The sequence below is a fragment of the Rhinatrema bivittatum genome, chromosome 16, assembly GCF_901001135.1.
Source record: "Rhinatrema bivittatum chromosome 16, aRhiBiv1.1, whole genome shotgun sequence".
Classification (NCBI taxonomy): Eukaryota; Metazoa; Chordata; class Amphibia; order Gymnophiona; family Rhinatrematidae; genus Rhinatrema; species Rhinatrema bivittatum.
Window position 1 is genome coordinate 71,837,252 of NC_042630.1, and position 17,647 is coordinate 71,854,898.

Below are 17,647 nucleotides of genomic sequence, written 5' to 3' on the forward strand. Positions count from 1 at the left end.
CAGATTCTCACACGTGCACACACACACTCTCTCTCTCATACACATAAGCATGTGCTCCCTCTCTCTCATACACATGACCCCTCCCATATGCACAGATTCTCACACGTGCACACGCACACTCTCTCTCTCATACACATAAGCATGTGCTTCTCTCTATCATACACAGATGCTCTCACGCACAAACACACAAGCGGCCCTGACAGACCTCTTCTTAAGCCCCTGCAATATGTGGTCTTTGGCAGCCTCGAACCCAATAGCCATCAGAAGAGACTGCGGGTATAGGCCCCATATGCACAGGGCTAAGGATGCCCCTGCTCTGTCTCCTTAGACACACAGCCCAATGGTACACTCTTCCATTTTCCTTTTGGTGTGCTGGGCCCAGGTGATGTTTTCATCCAGGACTGCTTCTGGGGTAGGGCCCAGAGTTTTCAAAAGAGTTCTCAGTTATGTGCTGAAACAAAATTACAAAAAAAGACCCTCTATCTGCCCCCTAAAGCCCAGCACCAAGGGTCTTGCCACTCCCCACCCCACCCTTGATATGCCATTGCTGGATTGGCTACTCTTGGTTTGACTCGGCATGGCATTTCATATGTTCTTACTTATGAGATGCATCAGGGACAATATCATTGGAAAAACTGGTACAAATGTTTTCAAATTTCTCTTGAAAAAAATTTACAAAGCTATAAGGAGAGCAGATGAGGCTTCACCTGACAATGGTTTTGCAGACCTAAACAACTCATGTGGGCAATTAAGTGAAGCCTGAATACAGGAGGAGAAAAATAATTTCATTGTCCTCTCAACTCTCAATAAGTAGCCTATAATCATCAAGACAAGCAAGATGCAATATTTTCATTGGGATTTTTTGCCAGCGTCATTCAGCCAAGCATTTGGCAGATTTAACCTCAGATGATAAACCAGGGTACTCTATATGTTGTTGTATCCTTCAAACTTAATTTAATGACAGCAACAGAACTAGGGCTTCAACTAAGAGTCCTGCCATAAAACATGGCAGATTCAACATCAAGAAAGAGGCAGAGGCTAGTTTGGGGCAACCAGAGTGAGCAAAGTGACTCAATAACCATATAACCTCTTTTAAACATGAAGACAGGTATTCAGAGTTGGCAGATTCACATGCAATAGGAATCCATAGTCTTGATTTAAAATGTTGGATCAGGGGACCTTAACAAATGAATAATCCCATGTCCTTGACTGAATCTATGCATGATTCAAACAAATAAGATCAAGCATAAGCCCACAATACTGGGTAGAGGCAGGGTTCTTTTGCTCCCAACTTTGAGCCAAAGAACCATGCCCCACAAAAGGTAAATAATGGAACTAATTCAGCATTAAAAGGTGAACTTTCAAAAGTTGTGTATGCAAAGAGTATTTATTTATTTATTTAAAAACATTTCTATACCGTCGTTTAGTGATATACCATCACAACGGTTTACAAATAGGCACATGAATAAACTTGAAATAGATTTTACTTTAAACAAAGGGTGCTGAAGTTGTTCAGCACCTATGCATGTAAAATAGTATATACATGAGTATAGCTATTTTAGAAACCTCAACATATATGCGTAAATCAAGTTTGTGAGTAAATTTAAGGTGGGTAAAAAGGGATGGGCCTAGGGCATTCCAGGGAAGGGGACCAACATTTATGCAAGTAAGTTGTTTTTGTGTCACCTTACTTGTGTATTTTTATTCCTGCTCAATATCAGGAGTAAGTGAACGTAACTATCTTAAAAGTGAAAAAGTAGCTAGGTGTGGGGGGTCTAGTTTGAAATGGGGATACTATAAGCTGAAGAACCAGAAGGGTCTTCATGCGCTGCAGATGAACCTGACTATTCACTTAAGTAGTGCCATTGCTATTACTTAGATGGACAAGTTCCAACTTATCCAGCTAATTAGCGGCATTTATTTGGACAAGCTCTACTTAGCTGGATAAGTCTGAAAAGTGCTACTTACATGGATAAGTAAGATAGCTGGGTAAGTCTTTAAATGCTACTTATCCAGCTAAGTTGGAAAGCCGGATAAATCTACAAGTACTCCTTAGCGAGCTGATTTAACCGTTACTTATCCTGATAAGTCCAAGCTTACATAGTAGATAGTTTTACATATCCGCTCATATTTGCACACATATGTACATGTATTTTATAACCTGTAGATGTCAAATGTGCGCAGGTTATAAAATAATGTAGCAATTTTGTACACTCCCCTATACACATGCCCCATATGCATGCACAGCTTTAAAAATTATCCTTCTCAGTTGCCGGCCCTACACTCTGGAACTCCATCCCACACTCCTTCAGGCAATTAACAAATGCAAAGGAATTCAAGAAAAATGTAAAAACGTATTTATATTCCATTGCCTACAAACAATCTACAGCGGATTGAGGTCCACCTAGCATTCTCCCCTGGGGCTTGTTATTCTTCCGTCCTTTTGACATTTTTGTTATGACTCATAATTTTTATTTGTTTTGATTAATTATGAAATAACAGAGTAAGAGGACAGAAAAGCTCTCTGAAAGTAACTGCATCTGTCAAGGAGTCAAGACTCTTAACACACAGTACACCAAGCTATTCAGCATTCAATAAATCAAAATCAAACATCAGAATTTCTTTCTTAAGGATTGTACATTGATAAAATTAAATTGTTACAACACCTCAAGTCCCTTCCCCTGGCTGAGCCATGTTTCATCAGTGCATTATTACAAGAGCAAGGTGCGCTTACCACCTACAGTCGTGCCCCACCCAATCTTATAGCACATCCTCCAGTCTTTGTTGCTGAATGATCCCTGAGATGGCAGGCAGATGGGCATCTTCAAGGGGTTGAGGTGCATCGGGGTGGAGAGCAGCAGCAGGGCGATGTCATTGTCGAAGTTCCTCTTGTTGTACCTCATGTGAGTGATTACCTTCCTTACTTCTGTCACAGCCTTTATTTTCTGCAGAGTTATCACTCCTGCCTCTACTTTCAAGTGTTTAGATTGCAAACTGCGAACAGAAAAACAGAAGAATTGGAATACCAGGTCAGACCAACAGATCTATCTGGTCAAGCAACCAGACTTCATTGCAGTGATATAACAGTACTGACCACTATGTGGCCCTCCTGCCTGCAGGGGCCCCAAGTGGGCCAAAGACTGACCCGCATAAGTTAGTCTCAAAGGCATATGAGGCATCCCTGCCATGCTTTAAAAGCTGGCCTCACTCACAGCTCCCTACCTCATTGAGTCTCCATTACTCCCTGTTATGGCCATTCTTACGATTTAATTAGCAAAAGGGAAAACCAAATAATTGATTAGAACAATTGCTCACTTTATATTTTTTTTATCTTTATAATTTTTGATTATTTAAAAAATGTTTAATGAAGTGAACTGCATCAGCAAGCCAGTCAGCGTCTCTCCTGTAACCTGGAGATCGCTCGGTCTTCTCAATCACTTACAGTCACTTAAATGTACAGTCCATGTTACCAATGCATTTAAATCATGAAACTCAGTATGAGATATTTGTTGAATGCCAACAAAGGCGATTAAATAGCCACAGTATGATATAAATGGCTTATACTTCAAGAAAAGGCTCTGCAAGCCACAATGCGATATAGACGGCTTAAAACTTTAGAGACAAGGCTCAACTACAGCCGAAGTTTCGCTCAACAGCTTCATCAGGAGCCAAACTTAGCAGAATATCGGTAGAATTCATAATGTCTACCAATACATTGAAATTCAAGAAATGATTCCGTCTAGTATGCAAATCGGAATCTTGCAGCCTGTTGATATTATCTTCTTTACCGTATATTCACATTTTTCTTTCTTTATTTATTTATTTAAATTCTTTTAATATACCGATGCTCAAGACCATGTCTTATCGTACCGGTTTACATAAAACCAGGGGACAACCATAAATAATAAAAGTGAAAGTTACAATGAACAGGGAGATTAATTCAGGATAATTGAAAGTAGAAGGAATTAGATTTAGATAACGCTTTTTAAGAAAATGTGCAACAGGCAACTATATACAATATAGATTTGCAAGTCATTGTTAGTTGGGGAGAATCTCATACTGGAAAGGCTTGAGAGAACAGCCAAGTTTTCAGTTTCTTTCTGAAGGAAAGAAGACATTGTTCCAGGCGTAGATCTGGGGGTAGTGTGTTCCATAGCTGTGGTCCAGCGGATGACAGTATTCGTTTTTGAAGTGAATTGTGGATAAAGGATTTGTGTGGAAGTGCCTGGAGAGTTCCTTTGTATGCTGATCTTATCGGTCTGGAGTTATAGAATTCGAGTGGGATAGTGAGTTGTAGTGAGGATTGATTGTAGATGGATTTGTGGATTATGGTCAGGGTCTTGAACAGTATTCTATAATGGATAGGAAGCCAATGTAGGTTTTTCAGTATCGGCGTGATGTGGCCCTTGCGACGTGAATTAGTGAGGATCCTGGCTGCTGCGTTTTGCAGCATCTGTAGAGGTTTAGTTGTGGAGGATGGAAGGCCGAGCAGTAGCGCATTGCAATAGTCAATCTTTGAAAACAGAATGGCTTGAAGGACTGAGCGGAAGTCCTGAAAGTGGAGGAGAGGTCTTAACTGTTTTAGAATATGTAGCTTATAGAAGCATTCTTTTGTGGTGTTATTGATGAACCTTTTGAGGTTCATTCTATTGTCCAGAATAGCCCCAAGGTCTCTCACCTGAATTATTGTAGGTAAGGCTGGGTTGCAGGCGAGGGGGATATTGTCATTAGGACAGATGACGAGGAGTTCGGTTTTGGATGCATTAAGAACTAGATTGAGACTGGCGAGTAGGAGGTTGATGGAGTGAAGGCAGTTGTTCCAGAAGTTTAGTGTGTTGTGGAGGGGGTCCTTGATGGGGATTAATATCTGAACATCGTCAGCGTAAATAAAGTGGGTGAGGTTGAGATTTTCTAGTAGCTGGCATAGAGGTTGCAGATACATATTAAACAGGGTTGGTGATAAAGAGGAACCCTGGGGAACACCTTGGTTGGATTGGACAGGGTGGGATTCTTTATCATTTATCCTGACTTTGTAGTGTCTGTTGTTGAGGAATGATTTGAACCAGATGAGGGCCGATCCTGTGATGCCAATTTCTGCCAGACGATTGATGAGTATTGAATGATTGACTGTGTCAAACGCTGCCGAGATGTCTAAAAAAACGCTGCCAAGATGTCTAAAAAAACGCTGCCGAGATGTCTAAAAATTCTGAGATTGGGACCCAAAGGTCTCCCGTTTAATTTTTTTAAACTTCTTTAAAGATGGCGCCGGCCGTCCAGTGCTCCTACCATGTGACAGGGGCCGGCCAATGGCACGGATACCCTGTCACATGGTAAGGGCAAAGGGCCATCGGCGCCATTTTTATTAGTGGCAGCCGATGGCCCGAGAGTGGGAGATCGCTCCCCGCACCCCCACTGGACCACCAGGTAATTTAAAAGGTTTGGGGCGGGGGGCTAAGGGGGTCAATTTAAAGGGTCAGGTGGCTTTTTTTTTTTATCGGGCTATCGGCACCATTTTTTTAGTGGCAGCCAAAATGGCGCCGATGGCCCGAGAGCAGGAGATCCTGCCGGGACCCCCCCACTGGACCACCAGGTAATTTAAAACATTTTGGGGGGGTTCGGGAGGGTGGGGGATTCGTTTTAAAGGGTCGGGTGGGTTTAGGGGTTGTTTTGGTGTGCCGGTTTTCCCGCCCTCCCCCTCCCCCGATTTACGATTTTTCATGATTAATCAGGGAAATTTCTATTGTATTGCGACTCTAACGATTTTTGACGATTTAAAAAATATCTGACGATTTTTTTAAATCGTCAAAAAACGATTCACATCCCTACTATTTACCATAGCCTTGTCTAGGTTCCTGTTCCTGCTTGTCTGCCTCCTGTTTGACATGTTCCTGCCTCCATTTCTGACCTTGCTTTGCTTTTGTCTTCTTGCCTGCCCTGGCTCCAGGTCCAGTACTAGTGTTTTTGCTGCCCTATGTGAAAGATTATTGTGCTGCCCCCTCCAGTAATCTAAAGTTTAAAATCTGACATTACTGATGACCTATCCGTGTTCTGCATGTGTAACCGAGGTGAGGTATTCTGTTAGTGTGTAGGGATGTATAGTAGCCTGGCTTGTTCTGCTTCCTAACAGGGGGTATATTGGTATTTTAGGAGTTGGTTTCTATTTGCATTGTTATTTTTTCATAGGTAAGATTGTTATTGCTTATGTGCTGGCAGTTAGTGCTGTTTTGGCATGGGAGGTTTGCTATATTGTAATTGTTTACTCAAGGCTTTCTGAGGGTCAAGCCCACATCTAGCATGCATTACAATTGGCCTAATACCATACGGGTATTTTTGTAGGGTTTTCTGGTTGACACCACAGCAGTCTATGTAAATATAATATATAGGTTATTGTAAGTGATATTTTAATCTCAGAAAAATATACTATGAATGTTCATTTTAATAAAATCTGTTATTATTAATGCATACTTTTTAATTGTGCCTGTGTGTGTGGGTGGGCCTTTAAAGTTCACCTATGGCAGCTAATCCCATTACCACAGGTTCCAGAGGAGAGGGGGGTAGATCTTAGTAGGGAGGAAATACAGAATAAAAAGAGACCATAAAGTATAAATAGAAATTAATAATGAAAATAAATATTTCAAGACAGCTGAAGAATAAATATCCAATAAATAAAAACTCATAAATTGTTTTTAAAATTTCCAAACACCAGTAAAATAATTCAAAACAGTAGACAGATCAAATAACACTCAATAATTAAAACTAATAGAGATAAAAGTTTAATATTCTGTTCTTAATTCTAGAGAACTTTAGATTTACAGTCACTCTTAGCTGGGGAGAGGGTGCACGCAAACTTTCTCCTCTCTCTCAAATATGCACATACACGTTCTCTCTCTCATATATATTCATGCTCATTCCCTCATGCTTCCTCTTTCAGATGCATATGTACCCCACTACTTTTGGACAGTGACGCTGTGCTGCGGTGGCTAAGGTGGTTAGTAGAATATGGGGTTTCTGTTGTTACTCTAGGCGGCACTAGATCCACAAAAGAAGAAAGAACAATTTGCCATCCTTCCTGTTGGGTCTTCCAATAACAGGAACCAAGGAGACCAAAATCAGTCTCCCAGGGGTAGAGAGGGAAGGCAGGATCTTTAAAAAAAACCAATGATCAAATAAATTCAATATTAAATTAAAGAAAACAGCTTATTTAGCCATTTTGTTTATCAAGCAAGTAGGGTAAATCAGCAATTCAACTTCCTGTGAACTTTTGAAAATAATATTCATAGCAGAAATTACTGAACTCCCGCTGAACTCCCCCTCAGCCCAAGGGACCACCTCTGCAACAGATTGCCAAGACCATGGACCTGGTGGATGCCTCAGGCCTCGTATCCTCACTTGGTCCTCCAGGAGACTACCTGAGCCTCAAGAGGTATGCTCAAAAGCTGATGTTACCTATCAATTAAAGGAAATTTTGGACATCAGTAGAATCCACGCCAAGCGATGGAAGCGTTGGAGGTCACTACTGATGCGTCATTTATTTATTTATTTATTTAGCATTTTTCTATACCGACTTTCCAATAACAGAATTATTGATCAATTCGGTTTACATTCTAAACAATAACAATGACAAGTAAATGTCATGCCCCCACCCCCCCCCCCCCCCCCCCCGCAACAGCATCAACTTTGCCACATAAGGATAACATCCTAAACAAGAGTGAGGCAACTCACTACTAAACAGCGATATTGACAAGTTCTTCCACGTCAGCAATCTCATCGGAGGATCCCTCCCCTCGTTAGAGTCACAAAGCCTGGTAGAGAAATGGAACTAGAGGGAGGAATTGTGCACGTGTACCCACATATGTCCAGGGATCGACCCATGCCCAACCAGGACTGTTTTGGGCAGATCAGTCTGTTTATAGCACTTAGCTGGAATCAGGAAAGTTTGCGTGGGTACCCAGGTATCCTTGGATCCACCACTCCACATGCCTCCGGGACGTAGATACGACCGTTTTCTTGTGTTTTTGTATGGAAGGCTAGAATCCATCTCCTGTAGGCATCCCATACCCTTGAACATTAGCCGGACATAGATCTGTTGGCAATCCAGTAGTAATAAACCACACAACACGGCAGCGCTTCCCTGAATTCCCTGCGCTGAATGGTCGGTCCAGGGCCAAAACTGCGAAGTAGGCTATCCCTGCTTTAGTGCTCACGTGATATCGACTTCCCTCCGTGGGGTATGCAGCACATAAGCTAGGTCTATTAGGTGACAGAAGCAATGTATCGCAAAACCACTGTTGTCCAATGGAGTTCGGAGGTCACGTGTGCCAGAAATGCCGTTCTGAAGCTTCAGGAAATGGAGGCCCATGTTCATATTCCATGGCCTTGATGAACAGGCATTAGATAGCTCTCGTATCCCTGCACCCAATTGCGAAAGCTTGGGCAGGTGGCCGCTGAAACCAGAACAATAGTAGCAGGTCCAAAGCTAGTGGTATATTAAGCTGGTCTTAAGAGGCTGCTGGGAGTCCGAGTTTTCCACCAAATCTGTGTGTCAGAAGGCTTAGAGTTACGTAAGTTATCTGTCCCCAAGCCCAGCAGTGCTTCACTGCATTAAGAAGGAAAAATGGTGCAAATGGAAGGTACACGCAGGCTTAGAGCGCTGTAGTAGTGAGAACCGGGCAATAATCAACATCGGGTAAAGTTAGAAAAATAGAAACTTACAGTCTGCTTACATCCCTCATGCACAGTTACAGAAACAACATTATTCGCACAAAGAGAGATTTTTATGCCCAAAAAATTCACAATTTTTCCTTTGATCCTAAAGCGCTGTTCTCATATGTCTCAGAGCTCACAAAACCCACCTCACCAGCTATCCCAGATGATCAAGCACAATCTAGATGCACAGAACTTGCTCAATTTTTTGAAAACAAAATCCTCAATCTAATGGCTCCTTTGGCAACCAGTAACACAGTACCTCCGTCGATCGACACTCCGTCAGGCAACCAGAAGACAAACTTAGATTCATTTGAACCCACTTCTTCTCTCGAAATCGAAATGACTCTCAAAAAGATGAAACCTTCCACTCATCCGATAGATTCCATCCCATCTAAACTCCTACTCACCATCCCGAACATCATAGCGAAGCCCTTAGCAGATATCATCAATCGCTCGCTAACCCAAGGCATAGTACCAGACTCACTGAAACTAGCCACCCTCAAACCTCTTCTCAAAAAACCCAACTTGAACCCTGCAGACTTGGCTAATTTTCGCCCCATCGCTAACTTACCATTTGTAGCTAAACTTATGGAGAGGATAGTCAACAAACAGTTATCTGAATACCTAGAAGATCACAAGATCCTTACAACAGCCCAATTCGGATTCCGCAAATCCCTTAGTACAGAATCCCTCCTAACCTCTCTAACTGACAGAGTCCTCGCAGGTCTGGAGAAAAAGACCCCATACCTCCTGATTCTTCTCGACCTATCAGCTGCGTTTGATACCATAAAACACTCTATCTTAATCAACCGGCTCTCAGACATAGGCATCTCAGGTTCAGCCCTGGAATGGTTCAGATCTTTCCTTCATAATAGGACATTCAAGGTCAGAATCAGCAACAAGGAGTCCCTCCCGGTCAAGTCCACTTTCGGAATTCCTCAAGGATCCTCCCTCTCCCCTACCCTGTTTAACATTTATCTTCTCCCCTTATGTCATCTACTCTCAATTCTTAAGGTCACACACTTCATATACGCAGACGATGTCCAGATTCTGCTGCCAATCACTGACTCCATCTCCAGCACCATCAACATCTGGAACAATTGTCTACAGTCCATAAACTCACTCCTCTCCAGCCTTAACCTAGTACTTAACACCTCAAAAACGGAACTTCTGCTAATCACTCCAGATGAGAACCTTCAGCCTACCAACAACCTAACCACACATCCAATGATCAACTCCACTCAAGTAAGAGACCTTGGAGTTACCTTAGACAATAGACTTAACCTCAAAGAATTTGTCAAGAACACAACGAAAGAATGCTATTACAAACTACACATTCTGAAAAAGTTGAAACCACTCCTACATTTTCAGGACTTTAGAACAGTCCTCCAAACAATTCTATTTTCTAAAATCGATTACTGCAACTCTCTGCTTATAGGCCTCCCTGCCATCACCACCAAACCTCTACAAATGTTGCAGAACTCCACGGCCAGGATTCTTACTAACACCAGCAAAGGTGAACACATAACACCCATACTAAAAAACTTACACTGGCTCCCTATCAGATCCAGAATCATTTTCAAAGTGCTAACTATAACACACAAGACCATCCATTCCCAAACATCGCTAGATCTAAGCTGTCCACTCCGTCTACATGTATCATCAAGACCAATCAGAACCAGTTACTTAGGCACCTTATACGTACCTTCAGCCAAGTCCTCACTCATGAAACGTGCATTCTCGACTGCCAGCCCCTTCCATTGGAATGCCCTTCCCACGGACATTCGTCTTGAAACCTGTACTCGAACATTCAAAAAGAAACTCAAAACCTGGCACTTTACAAAAGCCTTCACTTGAAGTTCTCGCTCAGAGCCGCGTCCCAGAACTAGTCTCTTTCATGCAATTCATAACCAACGTTAACCAGTTGTCTTATGCTGCAACTCGTAATGTTTCTTGGTCTCATATTCCTAATCGTTAAATTTACAGCATGCTACACCAATACCTTTTAAGTCAGATATAACCTCAGCTTTGAAGTATACAAACCTTGAAAATGTAACCGTTAGTTCTTGTAGACTTAAACCTTTATTCTAAAGATGTAAACTTAAATTTTGAAAACTTTAATCTGTAAGCATTTGTATTTATTGTAAGAATTTGTATTTATTATTTACTTTTACATTGATCTGTTACCACTTGGACCTGTACGTTCCTTTACCTCTAATTCTAAGTTCCTTCAAAGTTAGCCTTGTTATTTTATACCCACTTGTTAATTTATACCCACTTGTTATTTATACCCTCTTGTTATTTATACCCACTTGTTCGATGTAATTCATACCCTCTTGTTATTTATACCCACTTGTTCGATGTAATTTTCCAATTTTGGTTCTGTGTAAACCGAAGTGGTATGTACTAGTACATGAACTCCGGTATATAAAAGCCTTTAAATAAATAAATCTTGGCCATAAATTCCTTTGCTAGTTCCACATTTGTGAAAGTATGTTCCTTGCCTCCGGGGCGAAATTTCAGAGTAGCAGGGTATGCTAGCTGGAACCGAATGTTTTTGTTGAAGAGGTCGGTGCACAGTGGGCTAAAAAGTTTGCGTTTTTGGGCTAAAGCTGCCGAAAAATCCTGGTACAGCCTTATTTCCGCATCGTTATAATTCAGCGTTGGTCGTGTTCTGTATGCTTGGAATATTTTCTGCTTTTGTGACCAGTTTAATAGTTTAGTGATTATGAAGCGGGGGCGGGCATCACCTTCTCTCCTCCTACCAAGACGGTGCGCTCGCTCTATGTGGAATGTGCCGCCAAGATCCTGCAGGCCCAAGGCATCAGGCAACCATTCTTCCAGTATAGTTTCCAAATTAGTGTCTCCCACTGATTCTGGGAAACCGGAGAGTCAGATGTTGTTTCGTCTAGCTCTATTCTCCAGATAGTCGATTTTTTCTGACTGCGCCGCTACTGTAGTTTCTAGGGCCTGTACTTGACTCCGCGTGGTTAAAGAGGAGTTTTCCAGCTCGGAGACCCTGTTTTCCATTTCCACCAATCTCGGGGGTATTTCTGCGAAGGACTCTTTAAGTTCCTTGAGTTGGGTAGATAAGTCCTCAAACCGCCCATCCAGAGCAGCCACCACTGCATTAGTAACGTTCAGAGTTAGGTCCATCGAGAGCGCCGCAGTATTGGGAGTGCTCGGGGGGGTTGGCCTAGTAATCGCGTCCGCCATTTTGGACGTTGCCGTCCTCGGTTTATCTTTCTCCTTTTTTCCTCCCTTTAAGGGCATATTACCCGTGTTTTTGAGCATAAACATGTCTATAGACATTAAAATATGTTACCCGATGTCGATGGCCGTTTTTGATGTAAGTTTCTAGGCGATGATTGCTGATTGCAGAGGGGTGAGGCACGGAGCCGGAACAGAAACGTCCGTTCAGCTACATCACAATCACGTGACCCCCCTACTTAATTCACTCTTAAACATTCAGACATTAACAAGTTTGCCTCAATTCCCTCTGTATTCCACGCTATTAGACAACAGAGAAACAGGCTGTATGAAGGAGTTCTGGAGCAGCAGTCTGCTCTCCACTCTGTATCCTGGTCCCTCACCATATGCTAAAGCTCTCACCAGATCACAGGGGCTGGTAATTTGCATACCTCTCAGCATGGAATTCCCATCAGCCCTAGCTTTAGTAGGACTGCCGTAGCAAAATAACAATCAAAATCTGCAGCCCTGCTCCTCCTCCTCAGCTCATTCTATTTCAGTCCCCTTGTAACTGAACAGGGAGAGGAAGACAAAAAATCACTCTCAGCTAATTCCTCATCTCCTCCGAGGCTTGTACATTTCCCGGAATTTCTCTTTTCTTGCCATCACTGATAGCATGATGCTGTGTGGTTTGTTTCTTTAATGTATGCAGCCTGTCACTGCCTACACTTAAAGAAATATCACATAGCTCCAAAGTCTCCTCCAATTTGAGCAACAACAATTCCCTCTCCACAGGTAGCCACATACTCAGTGAGAGGAAGGGAAAAACATGCCACAATCCCAGCAATGTTTTCTTACAGCCTCAGGACTCAGGTCAGTAAAAAAAATTCCTTTACCCTCTTATTGTATATTTTAACCCCTGGTTACATACATAGTCCCTCTCTCCCACATTGTGTGTGCACACAAAAACATACACATATGTGCTCCCTCTCACACATATTTTCATATACACAACACAAGCTGTTTCTCACTCACATACTCCCAAACATTCATATTATCTCTCACATGCTCCTTCTGTCTCCCTCTCTCTCACACACACACGCACTACCTCTCACATACACACACATGTAACCCCTGGGTGGGACAGCTCCTTTACTTGGCACCCAGGTGTTGTGACTAGGCTGTGGTAAGGCAAGAAGTGGACCCTTGGGCCGGCCTGCAGGTGACACACAGAGCAGACCGGGGGGGCGGAGTCAGTGCCTGGCAAGGATACCCGGAGCCTGGAATCCCCCCGGGAGGGGCCCGTAGGGACCCAGGCCCTGGGGACTGGAGTAGTCAAGGTAGTCCAGAGAGGGCAAGTCCGTGGGTGGTCAGGAGAGAGGTCAGATAGTTCAGGGAGAGCTACCGGGAACAAGGCAGGTGCTGGCTGGCAGGCAGGTCAGAGAGGTAGGCGGAGTCTGAACCGGCGGCGAACTGGAGGCTGGGCCGCGAAGCAGGCCTGAGTAGCAGCAGGCGGCATGTTAGCAGAGAAGGCCGCAAGGCAACCCAGGATCAGGACTGGCGGCAGGCTGGCAGAGAAGTCCGTGGCGAACCGGGATCAAGGCGGGCGACTGGCTAGCAGAGAAGCCTGTGGCAACCGAGGTCAAGGCAGGCGACCGGCTAGCAGAGAAGTCCATGGCAAACCGGGGTCAAGGCAGGCGGCTGGCTAGCAGAGTAGTCCGTTAAGCAAACCAGGGTCAAGGCAGGCAGTGGGCTAGCAGAGAAGTCCGTTAGGCAAACCGGGATCAAGGCAGGCCGCAGGCTAGTAGAGAAGTCCGTTAGGCAAACTGGGATCAGGAACCAAAGAGACAACGAGAATCAGCAAGCAAGGACAGGAACAGGAAGCAACTAGTCAGCAGGGAACCTCGTTGCAAGGCGTCTAGTGGAGGACTGGACGCCGGTTAAATCAGGAGCGGGGCATGACGTCAGCAGACGAGGCGGAGCCGGGCTTCCGGGTGCTGTGCGCTTAAGGGAACCCTCCTCCTCACGCGCGCGCGAGGCCAGGCACGGATAGGCCTGTAATGGCGCCCTCCTCGGAAGAACTCCTCAGGCGGAGGCCCTGTCGAGCCCGGGTCCCAGCGGAACCGTGTGAGAACTGAAGAGACTGTAAGCGGGCCTGACCCCGAACATGAGAGGAGCGGTCGGGACCGCAACAGTACCCCCCCCCCCCCCCCTTTTATGGCCCCTCTTCAGAGGACCAGGCTTTTCGGGATGGTCAAGGTGAAACTGCCGAAGGAGAGACTTGTCCAGGATGTTGCGGGCAGGCTCCCAGGTATTATCCTCATCGCCGCAACCCTCCCAGCCTAGGAGGTATTCCCATCTTCGATTGCAGAAACGTACGTCGACCACGTCGCGTACTTGGAATGTGGGATCCTCGGCTACGGGTGTAGCAGGAGTGTCTGGGAGTCGGCGGTGGAAGCGAGAGAGAACCAAAGGCTTTAGCAGAGAGACGTGGAAGACATTGTGGATCCGCAGGGAGGACGGTAACCGCAATCGGTAGGAGATGAGGCCCACCCTCTCGGCTACCCGGAAGGGTCCACAGAACTTGGGCGCGAATCTCTTTGAGGGTAGCCTCAGGTGGATGTTTTTAGTACTGAGCCAGACCCGGTCCCCGGGCTGGTACACAGGGGCAGGTCGTCAATGGTGGTTGGCCACTTGCTTGGCCGAGGTGGCAGAAGCGCCCAACTTGGCCTGGGTGGTTTGCCAAAGGGTCTGTAGTTGCTGAGCGGTGAGTTGGGCAGCTGGAGAGGCACTGGGTGTGGTGATAGGTAGCGGAGGTGTTACCTTGGGCAATGGCGTCGGGGTTTCGTCCCCGATATCGACGCTCCGCTTCCGCGCTATTCCGGGCATGGCCGTTCTGAAGGGCCTCAGGCTCCTCCCCCCGTCGGCGACGTCAGGACATCTCAAGTCAGGAATTTTGCCTCTAGTGACGCCGGGGGATCCTCCCTCCGACGCCTGCAGCCTATCTCCGCGCGATCGGGGGTTGGGACACGCCCCCTGACGTCAGACGCCGACCGGGCTCAGTTTGCGCGGGAGATTTGGCTTCTTAGGCAGAGCCTTCTCCCACGCTTACTGCTTCGGCCACATCAGTTTTGCTGCTGTTGTTTTGCTGCTGTGTTCTTCCTGGATTTCTTTGCCTGCCCTGACCTTGGACTGTACTTTGGATTATCCTGCTGTGCTGCCTGCCCTGATCTTGGACTGTACTTTGGATTACCCTGCTGTGCTGCCTGCCCTGATCTTGGACTGTACTTTGGATTACCCTGCTGTGCTGCCTGCCCTGACCTTGGACTGTACCTTGGATTATCCTGCTGTGCTGCCTGCCCTGATCTTGGACTGTACTTTGGATTACCCTGCTGTGCTGCCTGCCCTGATCTTGGACTGTACTTTGGATTACCCTGCTGTGCTGCCTGCCCTGATCTTGGACTGTACTTTGGATTACCCTGCTGTGCTGCCTGCCCTGATCTTGGACTGTACTTTGGATTACCCTGCTGTGCTGCCTGCCCTGATCTTGGACTGTACTTTGGATTATCCTGCTGTGCTGCCTGCCCTGATCTTGGACTGTACTTTGGATTGCCCTGCTGTGCTGCCTGCCCTGATCTTGGACTGTACTTTGGATTACCCTGCTGTGCTGCCTGCCCTGATCTTGGACTGTACTTTGGATTACCCTGTTGTGCTGCCTGCCCTGATCTTGGACTGTACTTTGGATTACCCTGCTGTGCTACCTGCCCTGATCTTGGACTGTACTTTGGATTGCCCTGCTGTGCTGCCTGCCCTGATCTTGGACTGTACTTTGGATTACCCTGCTGTGCTGCCTGCCCTGATCTTGGACTGTACTTTGGATTACCCTGCTGTGCTGCCTGCCCTGATCTTGGACTGTATTTTGGATTACCCTGCTGTGCTGCCTGCCCTGATCTTGGACTGTATTTTGGATTGCCCTGCTGTGCTGCCTGCCCTGATCTTGGACTGTACTTTGGATTGCCCTGCTGTGCTGCCTGCCCTGATCTTGGACTGTACTTTGGATTACCCTGCTGTGCTGCCTGCCCTGATCTTGGACTGTATTTTGGATTACCCTGCTGTGCTGCCTGCCCTGATCTTGGACTGTACCTTGGATTACCCTGCTGTGCTGCCTGCCCTGATCTTGGACTGTACCTTGGATTACCCTGCTGTGCTACCTGCCCTGATCTTGGACTGTACTTTGGATTGCCCTGCTGTGCTGCCTGCCCTGATCTTGGACTGTACTTTGGATTACCCTGCTGTGCTGCCTGCCCTGATCTTGGACTGTACTTTGGATTACCCTGCTGTGCTGCCTGCCCTGACCTTGGACTGTACCTTGGATTATCCTGCTGTGCTGCCTGCCCTGATCTTGGACTGTATTTTGGATTGCCCTGCTGTGCTGCCTGCCCTGATCTTGGACTGTATTTTGGATTACCCTGCTGTGCTGCCTGCCCTGATCTTGGACTGTATTTTGGATTGCCCTGCTGTGCTGCCTGCCCTGATCTTGGACTGTACTTTGGATTGCCCTGCTGTGCTGCCTGCCCTGATCTTGGACTGTACTTTGGATTACCCTGCTGTGCTGCCTGCCCTGATCTTGGACTGTACTTTGGATTACCCTGCTGTGCTGCCTGCCCTGATCTTGGACTGTACTTTGGATTACCCTGCTGTGCTGCCTGCCCTGATCTTGGACTGTATTTTGGATTACCCTGCTGTGCTGCCTGCCCTGATCTTGGACTGTATTTTGGATTACCCTGCTGTGCTGCCTGCCCTGATCTTGGACTGTACCTTGGATTACCCTGCTGTGCTGCCTGCCCTGATCTTGGACTGTACCTTGGATTACCCTGCTGTGCTGCCTGCCCTGATCTTGGACTGTACTTTGGATTACCCTGCTGTGCTGCCTGCCCTGATCTTGGACTGTACTTTGGATTACCCTGCTGTGCTGCCTGCCCTGATCTTGGACTGTACTTTGGATTACCCTGCTGTGCTGCCTGCCTGATCTTGGACTGTACTTTGGATTACCCTGCTGTGCTGCCTGCCCTGATCTTGGACTGTATTTTGGATTACCCTGCTGTGCTGCCTGCCCTGATCTTGGACTGTACTTTGGATTGCCCTGCTGTGCTGCCTGCCCTGATCTTGGACTGTACTTTGGATTACCCTGTTGTGCTGCCTGCCCTGATCTTGGACTGTACTTTGGATTACCCTGCTGTGCTACCTGCCCTGATCTTGGACTGTACTTTGGATTGCCCTGCTGTGCTGCCTGCCCTGATCTTGGACTGTACTTTGGATTACCCTGCTGTGCTGCCTGCCCTGATCTTGGACTGTACTTTGGATTACCCTGCTGTGCTGCCTGCCCTGATCTTGGACTGTATTTTGGATTACCCTGCTGTGCTGCCTGCCCTGATCTTGGACTGTATTTTGGATTGCCCTGCTGTGCTGCCTGCCCTGATCTTGGACTGTACTTTGGATTGCCCTGCTGTGCTGCCTGCCCTGATCTTGGACTGTACTTTGGATTACCCTGCTGTGCTGCCTGCCCTGATCTTGGACTGTATTTTGGATTACCCTGCTGTGCTGCCTGCCCTGATCTTGGACTGTACCTTGGATTAACCCTGCTGTGCTGCCTGCCCTGATCTTGGACTGTACCTTGGATTACCCTGCTGTGCTACCTGCCCTGATCTTGGACTGTACTTTGGATTGCCCTGCTGTGCTGCCTGCCCTGATC

At 46.1% G+C, this 17,647-nt stretch overlaps 1 protein-coding gene across 1 annotated transcript in view; it reads right to left on the reverse strand.

Annotated features, from left to right (window-relative positions):
* Positions 1–17,647, reverse strand: part of LOC115078746 (mucin-5AC-like) — a 272,347-nt gene that overhangs the window by 189,182 nt on the left and 65,518 nt on the right. Inside the window, exon 3 of the mRNA XM_029581756.1 lies at positions 2,735–2,994. Coding sequence (XP_029437616.1) covers positions 2,735–2,994 — 260 coding nt within the window. The remainder of the gene's footprint in view (positions 1–2,734; positions 2,995–17,647) is intronic.